This window comes from Nannobrachium achirus (assembly GCF_963921795.1).
Source record: "Nannobrachium achirus genome assembly, chromosome: 23".
Lineage (NCBI taxonomy): Eukaryota > Metazoa > Chordata > Actinopteri > Myctophiformes > Myctophidae > Nannobrachium > Nannobrachium achirus.
Window position 1 is genome coordinate 36,250,563 of NC_137830.1, and position 23,656 is coordinate 36,274,218.

The window sequence follows — 23,656 nt, forward strand, 5'->3', positions numbered from 1 at the left end:
ACAGGTGTTATGATTTATGGCTAGAAAACAGCCGATCTGCAAGCACACAGAGGCGTTGTTTGCTCGTAGATCGGCTGTTTTCACTAGTTTTGTGCGACGGCCTTGTATGATGAAGCAGGGCTTTACTTGGTGAAAAAACATACAAATTCGAAACTTGGAGATACAAGGTTTCTGCTCGACAGTGACCATATTATGTCAGGACCAGGCGTCTGCTTAAAACCCCCTCCCTCCACACGATCCAGAGCCGCTTGCTTTCCGCCGCGCTGCCAGATCCGTGGCTCTTGTTATTCTTTTCTGTCGAGGAATTCCAAGCGTGTCGCGGGGTCTCCTCCGCGTCTCAGCAGGGGCCCCTTGCCCTGTTTACCCTCGGCTCCTCATAAACTCTTCCCCTCTCGCTACACGGTTTTTAGAGTCCCTCCGGTGCTTTGTGGTTAGCTTTTCACACTGCTGGCTGGCCAGTGCCTGGGGTGGGGGGATGGGTGGAACGGGGGGGGACATGTTGTCGGGTGGGGGAGTGCGGGCTCTGTCCAGCTGGGAGGTTAATTAAGGCAAACGAGCGGCACAGCAGTTTCTGACCCCCCCCCCCCCCCCCACCATGAACTGTGGCTTGCTTCCTAATGTTGTTTAAACCAGTGGTTCTCAAAATGTCAAGGACCTCTATTTTGTATTTTGTCCATTGACCCCCATCTGAATGTGTTTTGTTCCAGCAGGCTACAGCACCCCCGCCCCCCCCCCCCCCCTCCATACAAGATTTTATGTTAAAATGCTTCAAAGAAATATTCTAGATTTTTCACAAAAATCACAACTCATTGTTAGCTTGTAGATCTGCTTTTTCAAATAGCTGTCTCTCTCTCTCTCTCTCTCTCTCTCTGTGTGTGTGTGTGTGTGTGTGTGTGTGTGTGTGTGTGTGTGTGTGTGTGTGTGTGTGTGTGTGTGTGTGTGTGTGTGTGTGTGTGTGTGTGTGTGTGTGTGTGTGTGTGTGTGTGTGTGTGTGTGTGTGTGTGTGTGTGTGTGTGTGTGTGTGTGTGTGTGTGTGTGTTCTTTGGGCTTGTTTTCGTAGACCTGACCGCTTGTTTCTCTTTTGGAAGGTGGTCAGACACTGTAGGGTTAATGGCCAATCCAGGATTGTTGTGCTCTCTCTCACACACACACACACACGCACACACACACACACTCTTCTTAGCTTTTTCAATGTGATTTTCTCGTGGCGAGTTTGTTTGTTTGGCTCAAGTAGACACAGGTCTGCCTCTTGTGTTGCATTTGGTTGCTAGGCAACAGCAGTGGCTAAGCGTATGCAGTACTCGAGAGAAGTCTCCCACTGTCTGTCTGTCTGTCTGTCTGTCTGTCTGCCTCCTGTTATCCCAGACAGCACTCCACTATGTCTGTCTGTCTGTTCTTTACGGCAGGGCTTCTAAAAGTGGGGTCTCTGAAGGGGTTTACAGGAGGTCCCCAGCAAAATTAGCCAATATTTGTTTTGTTTTATCTATTCGCACAATAAAAAATCACACTTGTGTGAACTGAGCGTGTGTGTGTGTGTGTGTGTGTGTGTGTGTGTGTGTGTGTGTGTGTGTGTGTGTGTGTGTGTGTGTGTGTGTGTGTGTGTGTGTGTGTGTGTGTGTGTGTGTGTGTGTGTGTGTGTGTGTGTGTGTGTGTGTGTGTGTGTGTGCAACAGCGCCCCTCCCTTAACATGTGTGGTCAGAAAAGGTAACTGCAGGCTACGGAGACAGACAGACAGACCCACACACACGGCCACGTATAGGAGCGTTGTGACCACCGCTCAAAAACATTACTGTACATAAGGTAACAATAAGAATGAAAACAAGACACAGAAGTGCAGGGGAGAAAGGAAACCCATATAGCAGGGCCGGCTGCAGGGTGAAATGGGGGCTGTTGAAAATTGTGAGGGTGCACAAATGTTGTATATAGGCTAGTAATAATGAACATTCTTTATATTATCTATAATACCTACAACAGATGCCAGATTTTGGGAGCTGAAATAACAGGACACGTCCTGATAAGCCAAACGCAGATAAGGCAAACGCTGATAAGCCAAACTCCTTTTTTTAAAACCTCCTTTTGTTATGGTGAAATGTGAGCTCACCTGCATCGCGTTTCATTCCATTCATGCGTTTATCGTGCGCTCCGTCGGCCGCGCGGCCCTGGCCCGCTCTTCGCGGGCACTCGCGCCGTCCGCTGGCCTTCGCGCCGCTTGCAATGTCGTGGACAATAACTGTGACATATAACCATTGTATTGCTAAAAATAAGGAGGCTACTCTGTTTCCTTAACAAGACGGCAGAAGATCACTACGGTAGGAGACCCGGGCAGTACATTTGCGTTTGCCTTATCAGCGTTTGCCTTATCGGCGTTTGACTTAGAGAGATTTCCCCAAATAACAGCCGCTGCTACTGCACTGTGGTTTAGGTGATTTTTAAATTGCGATTAGACGGGAGTAATAATAATCAAATAATTATTATAGGGGGCAACTGTGTTTCAATACTGTTATTGTAATCTCTATGACAATAATAATAATCAGCCAATATTTGTGTTGTTTTTGATATTTTCTTGACTTTACATAGAATATAAACTGAGGGGGCACAACTTGCAACTGAGGGTGCAATGCCCCAGCATAGTATTTCAGCATGTACTAGTGATGCGTTTTGCATCATATGATGCAAAACGCATCACTAGTACATGCTGAAATACTACTTGTGCGGTCCTTGAATTGAAAAGGTTTGAGAAGCACTACCAGTAGGTGACTCTGGTCCCCGGCTTAGCCCTGGGCTAACGTAAGCTAATGACAGCCTGGCTTTGTCTTAGTTTAACCCATCACGTTCACACACATTCTGCGCTGGCCCAGAGCAGGCTACGAGCCCCCTGATCATTGATAATTCTACTGTTAACCACCTATTAGTGTCCTATCCACACTAGCTATTTAGACACCATGTAATTTCTTTGGGGCTAACCCCCAAAAGCATGGTGTTGAAACTTGTCGAGAGCCAGACCAGACTTGCCCAATTAAAATACAGTGGCGTTGTTGGGATACGATTCCGAGTCAGAATCGACTGCATTGTCACGTCACTGGTTTACTCATGTGAGGAAGTGGATGACATTTGTTGTCGCATAAGCACCATGTTTTGGTGGTTTTTCAGAGAAGAGGGGGGGGGGGTGGGGTTGGAGATTGTAGATCTGCTATTTTTGAAAAAGTGCAAAAATGTGTGCAAATCTTTGAATATATATTTTTTCAAAGCAATTTTTTTAAACTCAAATCTTTACTTCTGGGGGTCCCTGGAAAACTAATATTTTGAGATGGGGGTCTGAGATAATTTGGGGGGTAAGGTTTGAGCACCACTGATGGCACCATAAGTTTTTCAGAAAACGATTAGGATTTAGAAGGCATTTATAGAACCACGTTTTTCTCTTTTCTGTTCCCTGGTGTTCTGATCCAGTGTTTCCCCTAGGATGGAGTTGTAACTAGGGGCTGGGCGATATGGTGATAACTATCGCTGAGACGATACAATGTCTCCACGATATGCCTTTTCAGAGGTATCGTATATATCGTGATACAATTGAGGGAGCCTTGTAAAAAATCCTGTTTAATCGTTAATACAGACATTCATTGCAGAATTCAATTTACCGTAAACCTGCATTTTGGTCTAAATCAGTAGTTCTCAAAATTTAAAATGTCAAGGTCTCCCCTTAACTCTGACAGTATACAAATGAAACCAAATGGACCCGTAAGGGTCCATTTGGTTTCATTTGTATACTGTCAGAGTTACATACTTGTAAAGTTCAATTTAGACCTCCCAAAAGGAACCCAGAGAGTCTAGTTTTTATCAAGTAACTTGAAAAATAACCATAAAAAACAACATGAAAAAAGAATCGTGATAAAATCGTGTATCGTGTCGTGATACAGCTTGGGAAAATATCGTGATATTGTATTTTTCCATATCGCCCACCCCTAGTTGAAACTGTGGCGGGCTGGGCTCCTCATGTACGTGATTCGCGTGCACTTGCGGTTTTTATCCGTTTTTTTTTTTTTTTTTTTTTTTCACGTTTCTATATGGCTTATTCTTTTTACATAAATTTAACACAATCAATAACAACACTTCCCCTCCAAAGGCTATGGAGACAAATCAAATAGCCTAACAATAACATAACATTGGTGCACACACAGTGGCTATGCCACTGAAACATCAGAACAAATAGGCATATAGGCACAGTGTATGGAAATGCACCGATTATCAAAACATTACTGTGGCTATTTACAACCACAACAGATGAAGTCCTTTGTCTGTCATTCATTCTTTCAGTGACGCAACACCGCCGATCGCTTTCTTTTTCTCCCAAATGAAGTTGACGACAGAGTGGGTCGGTTTCTAAACATTCTGCAACTATACTGTAGCTTGGTTTAGTCTGCTTACCCCTTGTTGTAGGCAACAGGTGATTCAGACGGAGAATCTGAGATTCCTTCAGTGTGGAGTTCACTGCGCATGTTGAAAACGCTAAAACAAAACAAAACATGGGCCGCCACAGTATAATACATATAGGGGAAACGTCTGGTGGTATCACCGACAGTTATGCATCATTATGAAGTGACCCAAATATTGTATTTATTTTCGGCAGTTCCTGACATGGCTGTGTTGTTCTCCTCTGGTGTGCACAGGTACATGTACTGGACGGACTGGGGTGAAATTCCAAAGATCGAGAGAGCGGGCATGGACGGGACCAATCGCGCCATGATAATCGACAAGGACATCTACTGGCCCAACGGGCTGACGCTGGACTACAGCCAACAGCAGCTGTACTGGGCCGACGCTAAATACAACTTTATACACCGCTCCAACCTGGACGGAACCTCAAGGTACAGTTTTCACTTAAAACGTTTTGTTTCTTATTCTCCACAAGAAACTTAAGTTTGACGTTCAATACATCACTTCGCTGCTTGCATGTTGAAGTGCAATTAACACTGTCACTCATCGTCGTTGACGGGTGGAAACCTCGTATCTCCAAGTTTCAAATGTGTACGTTCTCTCGCAAAGTAAAGCCCTTCTTCATCATACAAGGCCCGTCGCACAAAATTTGTGAAAACAGCCGATCTGTGTGCTTGTAGATCGGCTGTTTTCGCTAGTTCGCATTTTTAAAATGATAAATGCAAAACGATCGGTTTTGGACATACAGGGTTTTCACCCGACAACAACGTCATGTTTCCCCTGGCTGCCTCCAGACACCTGCCATGAGTCATGACAGCTCTCGGCTCTAACTAACCTGTCAACCTCAGGGACCAGTTTGTGAGCTGTCGTAATCTTTCATAATGTCACTCGGATGTCTGTGTCACCTGTGGGAGTGCAGTTTGGATTTATTACAGAGAAAAGCCTGCTCACAGAGAGATGGATGTTGAGATATGAAGAGAACATATTATTCAGTTTTAGCGTCTCTACACTGGCTCCCGGTTGTTTTTAGGATTGATTTTAAATTATTTTACTTCTTTATAAGCGCTAAATGGTCTGGCACCTTCATATCTCTATGACTGCCTGCATAGATACGTTCCAAACCACCCTCTCGGGTCTTCTAGTGCAGACCTACTCGATGTAATGACACATAAAAAATATAGCGAAGCAGCTTTCTGCTTCTAGGAGCCGACAGCTTGGAATAAACTGGAATCAATAAAGACAGGCAGCCTCTGTGGATAGCTTTAAAGCACAGCTCAAGACCTATTTCTTTACTCTTGCTTTTAGCTGAATTTTTAAATCCCTGTGCTGCTATTGATGTCCGCACTGTTCTGAAATTGTTCTTCAATTGTTTTATGTTTTTATTTTTTATTTTTTTATCTTTTTTCTGTTAAGCACTTGTGCTTCATCTTCTGCTCTGTAAAGCGCTTTGAGCTGCATTTCATGTCATGAAAGGTGCTATACAAATAAAGTTTTATTATTATTATTATTATTATTATTACCCGTTGAGTCTGTCGTGAGTAAGGATGGGACAATATGAAAATGTCACGTCACGATTATTGTGACCAAAGAAAATGGGATTTAAGATAGTATCGCGATAATCAAATATCCCCAACATCCATTATCCTGGGGCGGGAACTTTTGACAAAAAATAGACGATCTACAAGCTCACAACATGTCGCGACGCGTCCTGAGCTTGTAGATCGGCTATTTTTTGGCACAGTTATTTGCTAAAAAAAAGACTGTATCAACTGTATTTTGTGCGTCTTGCCGCATCACCCTTTCTTGTTTATTTTTATTCTTTTTTGCTAGTTGTTTTTATCGCTCTGACCTTTGGACACTGCACTATTAGGTTGTGTTAGTAGTTTTCTTTTAGTATTTCTGCTTGTGTTTGACATGATGTAGAGATACTTGTTGCACTAACTAGCATTGACTGTATGGTCACTTTGATTTGGGCACTGTATTATTTTTTGATAGTCGTGCTTTAAGACACTTTATGTATATATATTATTCGTTCCCTTTCCTGTTGTACCTTGCTCTTACTGTACGTACTGTACTCTGTACTCTGTTCTTGTTTTTTCTTTTTATCTTTTTCATACTTCTCTGTAACTTTGTAAATAACCTTATACTGCTGTCCTGCGTCTGGGCAACAAATTTTCCCCCTTGGGATAATAAAGGTATCTATCTATCTATCTATCTATCTATCTAAGTACCGGTATCAAGTACGTTATTTCCAGGTCCGTTTTACTAATTATGGAGGTGCCAGATATGCAGCCCGGCAAATAAAAGGTGAATTGATCTCAATGCATGACGGAGGACAATTTCACGATAAATTGAACCCATTTAGAACGGGTACACATTATTGTGTATCATTATTTTATGCTTTAACTATTGAAAAATAGCAGATATACAAGCTCACAGCGCGGCACCGAGTGCCACGCTGCAAGCTTGTAGATCTGCTATTTTTGAAAAATCGTGTGTCTTTTGAATCCTTCCAAGATTTTTTGAAAAACCTATGTTTCTATGTCAGCAATCTGGCCAGCCATCGTCAAAGAAAAGGTCCTTTTTTTCACTTAACTGGAGCTCAGTTAGTCTGTTCTTGAGAGACTACTATGTCAGTGGTTCTCAAACATTTTCATGTGAAGGACCCCCAAAATGATATTTATTTGGTCACGGACCCCCATCTCAAAATATTTAGTTCCAGGGACCCCCCAGAAGCAAAACTTTAGTTACAAACGTTCGCTTTGAAAATACATATATTCAAAGATTTGCACACATTTTCACAACTTTTTCAAAAATAGCAGATCTGCAAGCTCACAGCGCGGCACTCGGTGCCGTGCTGTGAGCTTGTATATCTGTTTTTTTTTTCACTGGTTAAAGCATTCAATAATTCTAGGCCTAAATGCCACGATACGATTATTGTGAGTTTTATTTTTCTCGATAAACGATAATAATAACGATTATCGTCCCATCCTTAGTCGTGAGTCTCCTGCCTTATGGTAAAACATGGATTGCTGTTTTAGTTTTTTTTGCAGGGCTGCTTCAAGCTCTTTAACTTTAGTGAAGTAGAGCTCGGCCTTTGGCTCTGACGCAGGCTCGTTTCTCACCGGCAGAACCTCTGACGGATGTCTGTTAGGACTCTTCAATGCTTAGCCCGATCTAACCCTCTGGGTATATTGCTCGACTACTAGGTCTATCGAGAGTGCTGTGCTTAGCTTAGTTATTGCTATGCTTAGCTTATTGATTCTTCTGTGGTCAACTGGAGGCGAGTCTCTGGAATCTGGCAAGCCCAACCGACACGCTGGCTTATATACACAAGGTTTCTACGTGTGACGTGGCATGATACATTCTCCTAGCAACCACTCCTTATATGGTTATTGCCATTGTACAGTTTATGATGTCTGCCCGGCAACGCATGCTGTCTATGACGCTAGTCTCATGTGACATGCCATCTATGACGACACGACAGTCCCTGTGACATGAGGGGTCCTCTCCATAAATCTCCATACTTAGGGTTCTCCAAGTCTCCATGTTTAGGTCAAACGGGTTCTCCAATTCTCCATGTATGGCCAAAATGCCTAACGTTGAGCTTAACACTGAAACGTTCTTAACATTTAGCGTGGTTTTTCCGTCTTCTTGCGTGATTGTTTTATTTTTCTCTGCGTGGCGTCTCTCAGTGTAGTTTGATGGTGTTGAGTATTCCTCTGCAACAGACACCTTTTTGCGAGCGTGCGAGGCACAGGTTTGCTGTCAAACTCACAGAAGAAAAGTGATTTGTGACACATTTATCTGTCGAATGCACCGACCTTCAATGTTGTCGTAGTATTGTGTGTTTTGTACTGTGTCTGACAACATAGTTTATGCAAAGTGAAGAGCTGGTAGGTACAGTAACTGCTGTCTGTTTACCCAGAGCTCTCACCGGAGAGGAGAGCCCGTACAGACAGTGGCAAGGGCGTCATCAGATTGGTGACATAAATAAATGGTCGCATTTGTTTATTTTTCATCAAAATCATCAGGCGGGCCAAATTCTACGCCTTCGTAGAATCTATCGGGCCACCAGTTTGGCGACGCTGTTAATGGTGAAACACCATGCATTTAAAAAGTATTTATGTCATATTGTTTATGTCCCAAAAACGTTTTTCAAAAGGTTTGAGGCTAAATTACCACTACTGAATAGAGAGCCTCTCTCATTTTTGAATGGCTCTCAGAGCATTTCAGCTGCAGTACCACCTTTGGCCTGAACTGCGCCCCCCCCCCCCCCAAAAAAAAAATCTTTTAGATTTTTTTTTTTTTTTTAGATTTTTTTTTTTTTTTTTGTGATGACGTCACAATCGGCAGATGACGTCACAATCGGCAGCAAATCTGGACAGCCTGTTTTGAGAACCCGTGGGATACTTTTAACCTTCGCCTTCTCAAAACCAGAGAAAGACAAAACGGTCAGAAATGGGACTTTGTGAGGATAGAAGGTGCTAGTGGGACCCCAAAAAAAGGTTTTAAAATAGGAAAAGTGAAATTTCATGGTGTATCACCTTTAATTTAAAGTCTTTATGTTTCTTTTGCATTTATCTTAACATAACCACTTAAAACCTGTAGACTTGGCTCTGCGGAGTTGGCTCTGTACTGCTTTTTTCCATAAAGATTTCCACCAAAATGCTTCACCACGAAAATAGCTGAGCTACAATGGCGACACGTTGTCAGTTGTGAGCTTCGTAGATCTGCTATTTATGGTTAATGTTACCAAATGGACATTATGGTTAACCAATAGATGCTGTGGTTAAACACACATAATGCAGCTTCCAACCACTTGAACCCCAGCAGCATGCCTATTCTGGGGGGGCAACATTCGACAAACAATAGTCGAAGCTCCCAGCGTGTCGCAACGGCTATTTCTGCTGTGTATTTGGTGTGTAGCCGAAAGAAAGCGGTCAGAGCGTTCAGACTTGAGTACATTTGTTCCCAAACTTTTCAGGCCGGGGCCCAAAACTAGTGAAAACTGCAGATCGCATTTTGAGCTTGTAGATCTTGTAGATTTTCACTACTTCTTAACCTTTTCTAATTTATGGAATTTCCTAAGATTTTTCGTTAATTTATTTTATTAAATTACTTCCAAAAATCATTATATATTTTTCGATTACTTAAAAATCCGAACCTTTTGGGGAATATTTTTTGAAAATGTTTTGACAAAATACAGGAAACAAAACAAATTAAGGGACCCATGGAAATGTGTCTGTGACCCACGAGTGGGTCCCGACCCCAATGTTGGGAACCACTGCTCCGAGACAATTTGACCTGACTGCGTGATGAGCTTGATGACGAGCAACCGAGTGAACAGTGTTGATTTTGTCGACTAAAACTATGACGAAAAATGTTTGTCGACTGCGTTTTTTTCACTGACAAAAACTAAATAAAAACTACATAGAAACTAAGTTGTGATGACTAAAACTAAGACTAAATATATTGACAATTTCGTCAACAAAATAAAAACTAGACTAAAACGTTAGGGAGGGACTAATGCTGTGAAGAGAGTCATTTTATGTTTGGTTGCTCTCAGGTGTTGCATGCTGAAAATAGCCGATCTACAAGCTTGTGAGCTTGTAGATCGGCTATTTTCAGCATGCAACGAAGCATGCAAAGTCAGTCATTGCGATGCCATCAAGGCCTGGCAAAATACGTTTTAGTTGACTAAATCAACTGTAGATTTAGTCAACTAAAATCTCATGATATTTAGTCGACTAAAATTAGACTAAAACTAAAACCTTTCAGGTGACTAAATTATGACTAAAACGAAATTTAATTCAAAAGACTATGACTCAAACTAAATCAAAATGTGCTGCGAGTGAATGACTGTATTGATGTGATGTTGCTTCCAGGGAGGTGGTGGTGAAAGGCGACCTCCCCCACCCCTTCGCCCTGACCCTGTACGAGGACACGCTGTTCTGGACGGACTGGAACACCCACTCCATCCACTCCTGCCGGAAGCAGACGGGGGAGGAGCGACGCAAGGTCCACTCCGACATCTTCTCCCCCATGGACATCCACGTGTTCAGCGCCAAGCGCCAGCCCTCATGTGAGTAGCAGGGCATTCACCGAATATTAGAATGTTCGAATATCAAAGTCACTATTCGACGTTGTTCACCAAAGTCTAATATTCGCTTATTTTTCTTTTTTTAATGTTTTCCCTTTAGAAAATATATACAGAAGCTTGGCTAGATAGGAAGTCATAAGAATGAGTTGTCAATGCCCCTGGTGGATGAATTTGTTAATGCTCTATACCAGGGCTTCTTAAACCTTTTTAGGCCGTGACCCCCCAAATAATCATATTTCAACTGGGGACCCCCACCCTGACAAGCACTTGGAATTGTAGGTATTACATTTAATGTGACTCGGTTCCGCAGATAAATATTGTGAAAATAGCAGATCTACATGCTCACAACACCTCGCGTTCCGAGGCGTTGTGAGCATGTAGATCTGCTATTTTCACAATGTTCGCCTCTTGCTTACTCAATATTTGACAGTTTCGCCAGTCCTGTCGAATATTCGACTATTCAAATACTTTGAGGTCAAATAATTCGAATACTAAAAATCACTATTCGTGAATGCCCTAGTGAGTAGCACTAGGGCACTTCACCCCCCGAAAAATACATCCTAACTCCTAACCAAATAATCAACCCATGGCATTATGACCGGGAACGCATTATTACGCATTGTTACTTCAACCATTATTTTATGCTTTAACTATAAATAAAATTGCAGATATACAAGCTCACAGTGCGCACTGTGAGCTTGCAGATCTGCTATTTGAGAAATCGTGAAGATTTGTGCAAGTCTTTGAATATTTTGACCCAATTCTAAAAGTGTCTTCGAAATCCTTCTAAGGTTTTTAAAAAGACATGTTTCTAATGTCAGTGATTCTCAAACCTCGTCGCTTGTCTGACTGTCCGTACGTCCGTACAGGAAGTGATGTCAGTGTGATGTCAGTGAGTCACAGTGATGTGGTACAAAATGACTCGTATATGGGCATAAAAAGGATGTCACGTGACATCACTTCCTGTACTGACAGTCAGACAAGCTACGAGATTTCTCAGGGTATAAAAGTCCATATATGGTCATTCCCAGAAAAAGAAAAACAACTTTTATGCCCATACATGGAGATTTCTGATGTAATAAATCCCAGGCCGAAAATGAGAATGTTAGGGTACCCCCTTATGCCCATATATGGAGATCCACAGGCCATCAAACCAAGGCCCTAACTCACCAAGGCCCTGCTTGGCACTACTTACGTACGTTGAGGGGGTTCCAATTGGACCCTTTACAGATCTATAGAGAGATCTACTGATTTAAAGTAGGCCTATGCCAAGTTTTGAGAGGTAGCCCATTCTTCAAATCCCCGTATCTTCTGCTTTACTAGGTTGTACAAAAGATTCTGTCAATTTAGTTATCAGAAGAGCTCTCACCTCGCACAGACTGACGGACTGTCTTGTAGGCTACTTTGCAGTGTTGATATGGGCTTGAAGCAAAATAACCTTAATTTGTAATGGACACAGAAGTACCAGCTTTGCTGACAGAATGCTCTGCTTCTCATTGTTGGTCACCAAGACGGAAACACTGGCACTTTTCGTGCATTTCATCAGTGAAACGGCATTAATTGCGTATGCAGTGCGTCTCCCCCCATTTCCTGTCAGTCTACTATAAAATAGTCCACTATAAAATAAAGGCAGAAAAAGGCCCAAAAATATCTGTAAGAAAAGAGGGTATTTTGTGTTATTATTCAGGATGCTTCATGTGTGTGGATATCAGTGACTGACAGTTTACGTGTGTTGATGGTTTGCCCCCCCCCCCGTCCCTTTCGCAAAACGTACATTTTCTCGTCTTTCCTCAAGACGTGCATGAAAACAATAGACGAATCGGGGCGGCGGTGGATTCGTTTCAAGGCCACTCTTTGCAGTCCAACTCACCTTTTTCCCCCCCCATTCTTGTGTGATGGCCACGCAGACAATAGAACCCTTGTTCTCTGTCCCTCATCATATGCAAAGAATCTTTCAGAGAGAGAGGGGGGGTGTGGTGTGGTGTGGGGTGGGGGTGGGGGTCCACATTCGGTCACAACTAGAGGTGTAACGATATAGTAACTGAATCGAAAAATCGATTTTAATTTGCAATGATCTTCTATATCGTTGGCAAAATCCAAATATCGTACCGTTTTGGCTTTGTATCGTATCCTATTGTTTTAAAATGCGGTAATCGGTATCGAATCGTTTTGCAATGCAAATAATTGATTGTATGGATTATGGAAACTAAATATTTGTGCCTTCACTGCCTTGTATTTAGCCATTTTAAGAGGAAAAATGAAAAAGAGGGGTCTAATTACCTTTCCATTCCATATAGCTACTCCTGGTCTATCGATAAATGTGTGTAATCTCTGTGTTGATGTCAAGGTGAGTTTGTCCTTATGTGTTTAAATATAATGTCCAAGTATTTGCTAGATAATCACAGCCTTTACTTCCATAATAATACCTTTTTTTACACGTTTTACACAGATTTAATTTCTTTGCTAAATAGTTACTATATCAGGGGGCACGGTGGTGCAGTGGTTAGCACTTCGCCTCACAGCTAGAAGGTCCTGGGTTCGATTCCCGCCGGGGGAAGCTGTGGGCGCTGGGGGCGTGTTCCTCCACCCGCGTCATCAGCACCCACACCCTAGGTGGGGTTGGCGATAGGGCCTTTCTGTGGTGAGTTTGCATGTTCTCCCCGTGTCTCCTTGGGCATAGGCCCTCACACAAAAACATGCAGTAGTCCTGGTTTCTATACTACCTCCCCCTAGCCAGCCGGGTGCTCCCCAATGTCCCCTGGCGCGGCAGGGGGAGTGCGGAAACCAGGACTACAGGTTAGGTAGTCACCGGGTGAGAAAAATGGGTTGCAAAAACCGTGGGATAATTTAAAAAAAATAAAAAATAGTTACTATATCGATTTTAAATCATTGAATGGAATCGTATCGTATCGCCATGAACCAATATCGTCCATGTAGCGTATCGTTAACCATGTATCTTGATGCGCATCGTATCGCTGTTAAAATGTATCGTTACACCCCTAGTCACAACCTCCTCCTGGTCTCTTCTCAGGGACGTGCTGGCCATTGGGAAAAGCGGGATAACTCCCGAACGGCCGGTTCATTCCCGGCCGGTCCAGGCCGGCCATTAGGAAAAGAAAATCCCTTTTGGGGTCTGGCGGCCAAAAAAGTAAATCGTCACTGTCGGGCAGAAACCTCGTATCTCCAAGTTTCACATTTGTAGATTTTTTCGCAAAGCAAAGCCCTGCTTCATCATACAAGGCCGTCGCCCAAAAGTAATGAAAACAGCAGATCTACAAGCACACAACGCCTCGCGGCGCGAGGCGTTGTGTGCTTGTAGATCTTCTGTTTTCACTAGTTTAAATCATTTTTAAAATGATAAATACAAAACAAATGGTTTTGGACATACAAGTTTTCCACCCGACAACAACGAAATATAACTCATGTAATTGGCCCACTGGCTTGTCACTTGTCATGATCTGAAATGACACATCTTTGAGTAGCAGCAGCGCTATAGAGAGATCTCTCTCTATAGCGCGCAATGAGGGCATCTCCAACTCTGTTTCTCGGGCTGAATCAGGGGCCCAGCATGTCCCTGTCTCTTCTCCCCGACGTGGTGATGATGTGCTCCCGCTCCGGGTGCTTCAGGTGGCAGGCAGACGCACATCCTCAGAGCAGATGTGAATAACAATGAGGGCCTGTGTGGCGGTGCTCCTGCGCGCCTCCAGCCCGCGCGCCTCCAGCCCGCTCTGCTGCGCTGCGCATTGTTGTTTTTGACAGCAGAGTTTTATTTAGTTTTAGCCATGGTCTTTTGAATAAAATGTCATTTAGTTTTAGTCATAATTGAGTCACCTGAAAAGTTTTAGTTTTAGACTAATTTTAGTTGACTAAATATCATATGATTTTAGGCGACTAAATCTACAGTTGATTTAGTCAACTGAAATGTATTTTGGCACGCCTTGATGGCATCGTAATGACTGGTTTTACACTTGGTTGTGTGCTGAAAATAGCTGATCTACAAGCTCACAACGCGTTGCGCTGTGACGCGTTGTGAGCTTGTAGATCGGCTATTTTTAGCACGCAACACCTGAGAGCAACAAAACATAAAATGACTCTCTTCCCCACTAGTCCCTCCCTAACTTTTTAGGCTAGTTTTTATTTTGTTGAACGAAATTGTCATTATATTTAGTCTTAGTTTTAGTCATCACAGCTTAGTTTGTATTTAGTTTTCGTCAGTGGAAAAAAAAAACACAGTCGACAAACATTTTTCGTCATAGTTTTAGTCGACGAAATCAACACTGGCGCTGCGCTGCACTGCCTGGCCTGCATAGCACTGTGCTGCCTGCGTACCAATGTGCTACCTGCGTACTAGAACAATGGTTCTCAACCTTTTCAGGCCACGACCCCCAAAATAATTATATTTAAACTGGGGTCCCCCCCCACCCTGGTGGGTGGTGGGGTCTATACATGGTTTAATACATGGTTCTATTGTGAAAATAGCCGATCTACATGCTCACAACGCCTCGCGTTGCGAGGCGTTGTGAGCATGTAGTTCGGCTATTTTCACAATTTCTGCCTCTAATATTTGACAATTTGGCCAATGTTTAATTTGTTATTTTATAGGTACTGTATTAAAAGGTCACTTTATTCTTAAATTGTCACTTTAGAAATGTGCAGACACCCTCTATACACTTCTTGGTTTGTTTACTGTTGAGAGAGAAAACAATGTTGCACATTAAGTTAATCATCTGGGGACCCCCCCACAATAATTTGGAGATATACAAGCTCGCGCTGCGAGCTTGTATATCTGCTATTTTTCAACAGTTAAAGCATAAAATAATGGTTAAAGTGGTTAAAATCCAACGCGACTCGGGCGCGTTCCAGGTCTTTGAGGGTCCAACGCTTTTACTTGTAACAGTATTTCTTTAGATGGGTACTTCTGCTTGAGTAAAAAAAGCAGAGTACTTCTTCCCCCATGTATAAATAATAGGGGTGTAACGATACCTTTTAATAGCGATTCGATACATATCACGATACATGGTTGACGATACGATACATGGACGATATTGGTTCATTCGTGGTGATACGATACGATTCGATTCATTGATTTAAAATCGATATAGTTACTATTTAGCAAAGAAATTCAATCTGTGTGAAAGGTGTCTGTGGATAGTGCAGGTTTTTAAGTGAAACATGTATTATTATGGATATAAATAAGTAAACACAGTGATTATCTGCCAAATACATGGACATTGTATATTGACAAACCTGCACCTTGACATGAACCCAGAGATTACACACACTTATCGATAGACCAGTGTAGCTATATGGAAAGGAATCGTAATTATCCTCCTTTTAATTTTGTCTTCTTAAAAATGCTAAATACAATGCACAAGTAGGTAGTATCGATACAATCGATTCTTTGCACTGCCGATTCGATACGATACAAAATGAAACGATATTTTAGTTTTAGTTAGTTAGTTTTAGATCTGCTAGTCGTGAAAATGTGTGCAAATCTTTGAATATATGTATTTTTTAAGCGAACTTTTTTAACTCAAATTTTGCTTTTGGGGGGGTCCCTGGAACTAAATATTTTGAGATGGGGGTCCGTGGCCAAATACATACCATTTTGGGGGTCCTTCACATGAAAAGGTTTGAGAACCACTGCCATCGAAACATAGATTTCTAAAAAAAAACCTTAGAAGGATTTGAAATATTCAAAGATTTTCATGATGTTTCAAAAATAGCAGATCTACAAGCTCGCAGCGCGGCACTCGGTGCCGCGCTGCGAGCTTGTATATCTGCTATTTTTCAATAGTTAAAGCACAGGGGCCCCACAGTGAATCCTTGTACCCGGGGCCCAGAATTTGGTGCGACACCCCTGACCCTGTGTGTTTCTCTGTGCAGTGAGCAGCCCCTGCTCGGTGAAGAACGGAGGCTGCTCTCACCTGTGCCTGCTGTCCCCGGTGAAACCCTACTACCAGTGTGCCTGTCCCACCGGAGTCCAGCTGCTGGACGACCACAACACCTGCCGAGACGGTGAGGACCACCCACCCACCGTACCTACCGCACAGCGCACACACCCCTAGCAGCACACCTGACACACACACACACACACACACACACACACACACACACACACACACACACACACACACACACACACACACACCAGGGCATTCACGAATAGTGATTTTTAGTATTCGAATTATTCGACCTCAAAGTATTCGAATAGTCGAATATTCGACAGAACTGGCCAAACTGGCAAATATTAAGTAAGCAAGAGGCGAACATTGTGAAAATAGCAGATCTGCTATTTTCACAATATTTATCTGCGGAACCGAGTCACATTAAATGTAATACCTACAATTCCAAGTGCTTGTCAGGGTGGGGGTCCCCAGTTCAAATATGTTTATTTTGGGGGTCACGGCCTAAAAAGGTTTGAGAACCCCTGGTATAGAAAAGAGAAATTCATCCACCAGGTGCATTGACAACTCATTCTTATGACTTCCTATATACAGTACATATAGCCAAGCTTTATAAACTATATATTTTTTAAAGAGAAAACAATAACAAAATTAAAATAAGCGAATATTCGACTTCGGTGAACAACGTCGAATAGTGACTTTGATATTCGAATATTCGAATATTTGGTGAATGCCCTAACACACACACACACACACACACACACACACACACACACACACACACACACACACACACACACACACACACACACCATAATCACCATACTACTCGCTCCCGAGTCCCACCCACTGCGTTTCTATACTGAAACCTCAAAAAGTGGTTTTCGTACTGTAGAGCAGTGGTTCCTCCACACTTTATGTATGTTTTAATGTTGAGCACTTAGTTTAGTTTTGGTTTTAGTCAAGGCCGTTCATTTGTTTATCTGGTGTCCAGTGCAGATAAAGTCAAGGTTCTCTGAGCGTCTGTAATTGTTTGAACAATCTCGAAAAACGGAAAAATCAGGAATAATTTCGGGACCAAATGAACACAAACCTGATGTTATGGGAGGGTCTTTGACATGACAGTGTTTGAGAACAGGGGTGTCGCACCAGATTCTGTGCCCCTGGGAGCTTTAACTATTGAAATAATTGCAGATATACAAGCTCACAAGCTTGTATAAAGCTTGTGAGCTTTATACAAGATCGTGAAAGTTATTACAAGTCTTTGAATATTTCAAATCCTACTAAGGTTTTTGGAAAAAACCTATGTTTCCCATCTCAAAATATTTAGTTTCAAAATTTGAGTTACAAATGTTCGCTTAAAAAATAACAACAGTCTATTCAAAGATTTGCACACATTTTCACGACTTTTCAAAAAATGGCATAACTGCGAGCTTGTATATCTGCTATTTTTCAATAGCTAATACAATAATTAAGGCCCCTCCACCTCCTTGGGCCCCCCCCCCTGTGACGCCCCTGTTTGAGAAGGACCACAGCTCTAGCCATCTCTCTGGCCAGCTGAAGGTGGTGCAGGCTGACCTGTGATCTCCATGGCAACACCACTCCACTCGCTGGGATAGCTGTGTGTGAATCCAAACCCCTGGCCTCTCTCTCTCTCTCTCTCTCTCTCTCTCTCTCTCTCTCTCTCTCTCTCTCTCTCTCTCTCTCTCTCTCTCTCTCTCTCTCTCTCTCTCTCTCTCTCTCACACTCCCCATCTCTGCCTTTTATTTACATTTTTTGCTTGAGTTCCCCCAGTCAACAGAGCGAGGTTGGGGGGTGGGGTGGGGGGGATCACATGCTCCCCCTGCACACACACACACACACACACACACACACACACACACACACACACAATGCCCCCATTCACCACGCTGGCTTTTTAACCATTTCAGCGCTTGGTCGGTGCATTCTCATCCACCCCCCGCCCCCCTTCTTAAATCACACACCATCCAGTGGTTTTGGCCAGACGTTTTTTGGGGGTCTCCAGCCCTCACCCCAAAAGCCCCCCTGACATCAGGGGTTACATCTGGCTATTGTTAGCCCTCCCTCCCTCCCAGCCACATCTTCTACCCTTTACTGGGACCCCTCCGACGTGACCTAACCCCCTCCCTGCCTCCCCGCCCCCCCCACACCACCATTCCCCACCAGACAATGCTAAGTTGGGGTCTTTTTCTTTTAAAGCTTTGCTAAAGAGTGGCAAATTAGTCGTTGCCTTTGTGCCTCCCTCGGCTGCACGGCCTCCTCGGTTAGTTCCAGCGTTGCAGACAGAGGACACGACGGGTTCAAGGCTGTTAAGCCATTTACGCTTTAGTGCTTTAACTATTGAAAAATAGCAGATCTACAAGCTCACAGCCGCGCTGCGAGCTTGTAGATCTATTTTTGAAAAATCATGATTTGTTTTTGACAGTCTTTGAATATATCTATTTAAAAGCGAACATTTGTAACTCAAATATTTGCTTCTGGGTGGTCCCTGGAACAACATATTTTGAGATGGGGGGGGGGGGGGGGTCCACGGCCAAATACCTGCAATTTTGGGGGTCCTTGACATGGAAAAAGTTTGAGAACAGCTGATTTCGAGGAAGGATTTAGAAGTCGGGTCAAAGATCGGGTCAAAGATATTCAAAGACTCAAAAATAGCAGATATCCAAGCTTGTATATCTGCTATTTTTCAATGGTTAAAGCATAAAATAGTGGTTAAAGTGGTTAAAATGTTACGCGACTCGGGCGCGATCCGAACAGTTTTCTGAAAAAACGTGTGTTTCTGTATCGGCGGTGCTCAAACCTTTTCATGTCAAGGACCAACAGAATTACATGTATTTGGCCGCCAACCATCAGTTCAAAATATGTTGTTCCGTTGACCCCCCAGAAGCAAAGATTGGAGTTTAACAATGTTTGCTTTTAAAAAATGTATGTATTCAAGATTTTAACACATTTTATCACATTTTCAAAAATAGCAGATCTACAAGCTCGTAGCACGGATGGCACAAGTGCTCAGTCAGGAGGAGGTGATGCTAACCCTGAGTATGATGTGGTAGTGTAGAGTTTGTATATTTGAATGTGTGTACAGTATATAACATATAGGTTTCTGCATGTGTGCTTGTGTGTAAAAGTCTTGAATGTAAATATTGAATATGTTTGAGTATTCGTTCATTACGAACAATGTATGGAGTCTTGAAAGTAAATACGGAATATGTTGAGTGTTCATTCATTCACTATGAACTTTGTAAGTGATATATGCTAAACCGACTTGTATAAAGGATAGGCATAAATAAGCTTTGAGCTTCAGCCTATACCTTTTCGATCAACCAGAAAGAAATGTTGGATTACAGTGTGTATGTTTTGTGATACTGTTGATGAGGATCGAAATAAACAATTCTAAAATAAGCTCGTCTGACCTCGTTCCCCTAAACTTGGGCTCTGTCAAGGAGGGGGGGGGGGGGGGGATGCATTCTACTATGCAGCCACCAGCATGCCTTACCAGAACCCATTAAAGATGTCTACTCTGGTACCCAAACCCAGAACTTGCCTAAAATTCAACCAGGCTTAGTAGAACATATACAGTACCTTTGAACATCTTTTTTTTGCCATATTTTCAGCCACTCAAACCAGGACGTGAACCACTGTTGCCTAAACAGGGACCCTAAAAGCAATGTGCACGGTACCGCGCACGCGTGCGCCCATTCTATAACGTTTGTGCACGCGCAAATACACACAAGGTTGCATACAGGCAGTGAGTGATTGACAAACGGCCTCAGTGTTGAATTCAGACACGCAATGAATTCATTGTTCATGTTTTCTGATTGGTTAGGTGAACATGTTTTCATGAAAAAAACATGATAAATGTCTATGCAACCACTGAAAACAGCTACTATTATTTTAATTCTGGCGAAAACCGAGACAATTTTGTAGTGAATGTTGAAAACCGGGACATATTAGTGTTTCAGAGATATTTGTCGGGACAGCTTGACAACAGGACTGTCCCGGCCAAACCGGGACGGCTGGTCACCCTACCGTAGTAGCATCCTCTCTTCTGGGGGTCCCTGGCACAAAACATTTTCAGGTGTGGGGGACAGGGACAAATGTATATAAATGTGGGGGTCCTTGTCTGACATGAAACAGTTTGAGAACCACTGCGTGTTAACAATCTTATGCTTTAACTATTGAAAAATAGCAGATATACAAGCTCACAGCGCGGTGCCACGCTTTGTGAAAATTGTGAAAATTAAAATTTTTACCCGATTCTATAAGTGTCTTTTGAATCCTTCTAAGATTTTTTTTAAAACCTATGTTTCTATGTCAGCAAACCTGGTTAGCCATCATCAAAGAAAAGCTCCTTTTCACTTAACTGGAGCTCAGTTCTGTTCTTGAGAGACTACTATGTCAGTGGTTCTCAAACCTTTTCATGTGAAGGACCCCCAAAATTATATTTATTTGGCCACAGACACCCATCTCAAAATATTTAGTTCCAGGGACCACTCAGAAGCAAAATTTGAGTTACAAACGTTCGCTTTGAAAATACATTATATATATACATTTTCACGACTTTTTCAAAAATAGCAGATCTACAAGCTTGCAGCGCGGAACTCGGTGCCGCGCTGTGAGCTTGTATCTGCTATTTTTCACTGGTTAAAGCATTCAATAATTCTAGGCCTGATAAAATATTCCATCAGTAAATCAATCAAACTACTCTCTCTCTCTCTCTCTCTGCCACCCCTCCAGGCGCCACCCAGATCCTGCTGCTGGCCCGGCGGACCGACCTGCGGCGCATCTCGCTGGACACGCCTGACTTCACGGACATCATCCTGCAGGCGGACGACATCCGCCACGCCATCGCCATCGACTACGACCCGGTGGACGGCCACGTCTACTGGACGGACGACGAGGTCAAGGCCATCCGCCGCTCGCGGCTGGACGGCAGCGAGGCCCAGCTGGTGGTCACCTCGCAGGTCAACCACCCGGACGGCATCGCCGTGGACTGGATCGCCCGCAACCTGTACTGGACGGACACGGGCACGGACCGCATCGAGGTGACCCGCCTCAACGGCACCATGCGCAAGATCCTCATCTCGGAGGACCTGGACGAGCCCCGCGCCATCGTCCTGGACCCCGTCGCAGGGTGAGCTACCTTGGGGTTCTTCTGTGTGTGTGTGTGTGTGTGTGTGTGTGTGTGTGTGGTGTGTGTGTGTGTGTGTGTGTGTGTGTTGTGTGTGTGTGTGTGTGTGTGTGTGTGTGTGTGTGTGTGTGTGTGTGTGTGTGTGTGTGTGTGTGTGTGGGGGATGGGACGATATGAAAATTTCATATCACGATTATTGAGACAAAATAAATCGTGATTTACGATATTATCGCGATAGTCAAAATCCATTATCCTGGGGTGGAACATTTGCCAAAAAATAGCATATCTACAAGCTCACAACGCCTCGCGTTGCGATTGCGGCTATTTTTTGGGCAAAGACATTTGATAAAAATTTAAAAATAGACTGTATCAAGTACGTATATTATAAAAAAAAGTAACAAGTACGTATATTATAAAAAAAGTAAAAGTATCATTTACCAATTATAGAGGGTTTAAGTGGTACCGGATATTCAACTCTGCAAATAAAAGCTGAATTGATCCAAGTGCATGACGGAGGACGATATCACAATACATTTAAATCTCCACCATACGATTATTGTTTTTTATCACGATAAACGATAATATCGCGCATTGTCCCATCCCTAGTGTTTGTGTGTGTTTGTGCACTGTTTCCCAAAACCAACTTTCAAAAACAGCATTTCATTTTGTTCAGTGGCCTTGTGGTTAGAGTGCTTGGCACTCAGCATCAAGGGTTGGATTGGGGTTAAGTCCCTGTGACATACTGTACTAGCGTCATGTCCAAGGGATTGTTCTAGTGCAGTGTTTCTAAAATGGGGGTACGCGGAGGTACTGCTGGGGCCTGGGGGTACGTGAGAAATGCCCCCAAAAAAGAAATATATACCTGTAATTAAAAATCATGATAATATTATTCATAGTTAAAGAATTGAAAACCATTTACTGTTATGTTTAATGATGACACACGGAGAAACTTGGTGTGAGCCTGATAGTTGCTTACCCAAATTACTTGGTACCAGGTACCTGGGATGTGCTTAAAAGTTGTTTGAATGTTTTAAAGTTATTGACATGAAAACTGGACTGAAAGTGTTTTGTCCACAGTGTTGAGAATACATCTGCTCAGTGCTCAGGAAACACTGTTTGAAACTCTTTCACTACATTTCTCTTACTTGTGATTTTATATTCTTAAAATGGGCAGTTTATCATAGCATCATATAGCCTACCATTATTTATTTTAATTGCTGTTTTATGAGCAAAATGTTGTTGTTGGTTTAAGGGGGTACTTGGATTCAGAAATCAGGGAAAGGGGGTACTCAAGCCAAAAAAACGATTGAGAAACATCAAGCTGCCTCACGCAAAAGAAACAGGAGATAAGCTCATGCCCTATATGGCAGCAAGGCATATTTACTTACTTACCATTTCATTTTCTCTTTTTTTTTTTTCTTTCTTTATCTCCAACATCAGCAAATCATCAGCTAGGTTGTGATTTCATCCTGTACCTTCTTGAACCTTTTAGACTTTTGGCTGGTGGTGGATCACCTGCATGTGATATCATGACAATTGGACCAGTTGTGGGGTATATATTGGTGTGGTGGTGTGGGTGCTAACTTAAGGCTAGTGGAGCAGTTTTGGGGCATTGTTGGTAGATGGATGCATAGATAAATACCTTTTATTGACGGTATTTATCTGCTCTCCCCCCAATCACCCGGTCACAGCCCCTAATATTAAGTTAGGAAAGAAATGTTACGACAGGCACACCTTCTTGAAGCGGACTTGAGCCACGAGAGGCACTTCTGAGCGAGCCACAGGCGATTCAGCGGCGTTCGAGTTACGTCTCGAATGGGACAGAAAAAAATTAAATTACCCCCCATCCCCGGGCAGTGCTATCCGCCTGGAATGTGACGCAGCGACTATCTAGGGGCCGTCGCCAAGTCACAGCGATCCGTTGGGAAAGCAACGGTCGCGTCATGACTCAGCTTTATGGAGCCAGGGCATCCCGGCTTTGAGCTGTGGGATCTGGGATGCACGGTGACATCATCTTTGTCACACACACACACACACACACACACACACACACACACACACACA

The 23,656-nt window shown here is 43.1% G+C and overlaps 1 protein-coding gene across 1 annotated transcript in view; it reads left to right on the plus strand.

Annotated features, from left to right (window-relative positions):
* lrp6 (low density lipoprotein receptor-related protein 6) overlaps positions 1–23,656 on the plus strand; it is a 135,386-nt gene that overhangs the window by 42,678 nt on the left and 69,052 nt on the right. Inside the window, exons 3-6 of the mRNA XM_080754485.1 lie at positions 4,665–4,862; positions 10,320–10,516; positions 16,421–16,552; positions 21,199–21,595. Of these exons, the coding sequence (XP_080610611.1) occupies positions 4,665–4,862; positions 10,320–10,516; positions 16,421–16,552; positions 21,199–21,595 (924 nt within the window). The remainder of the gene's footprint in view (positions 1–4,664; positions 4,863–10,319; positions 10,517–16,420; positions 16,553–21,198; positions 21,596–23,656) is intronic.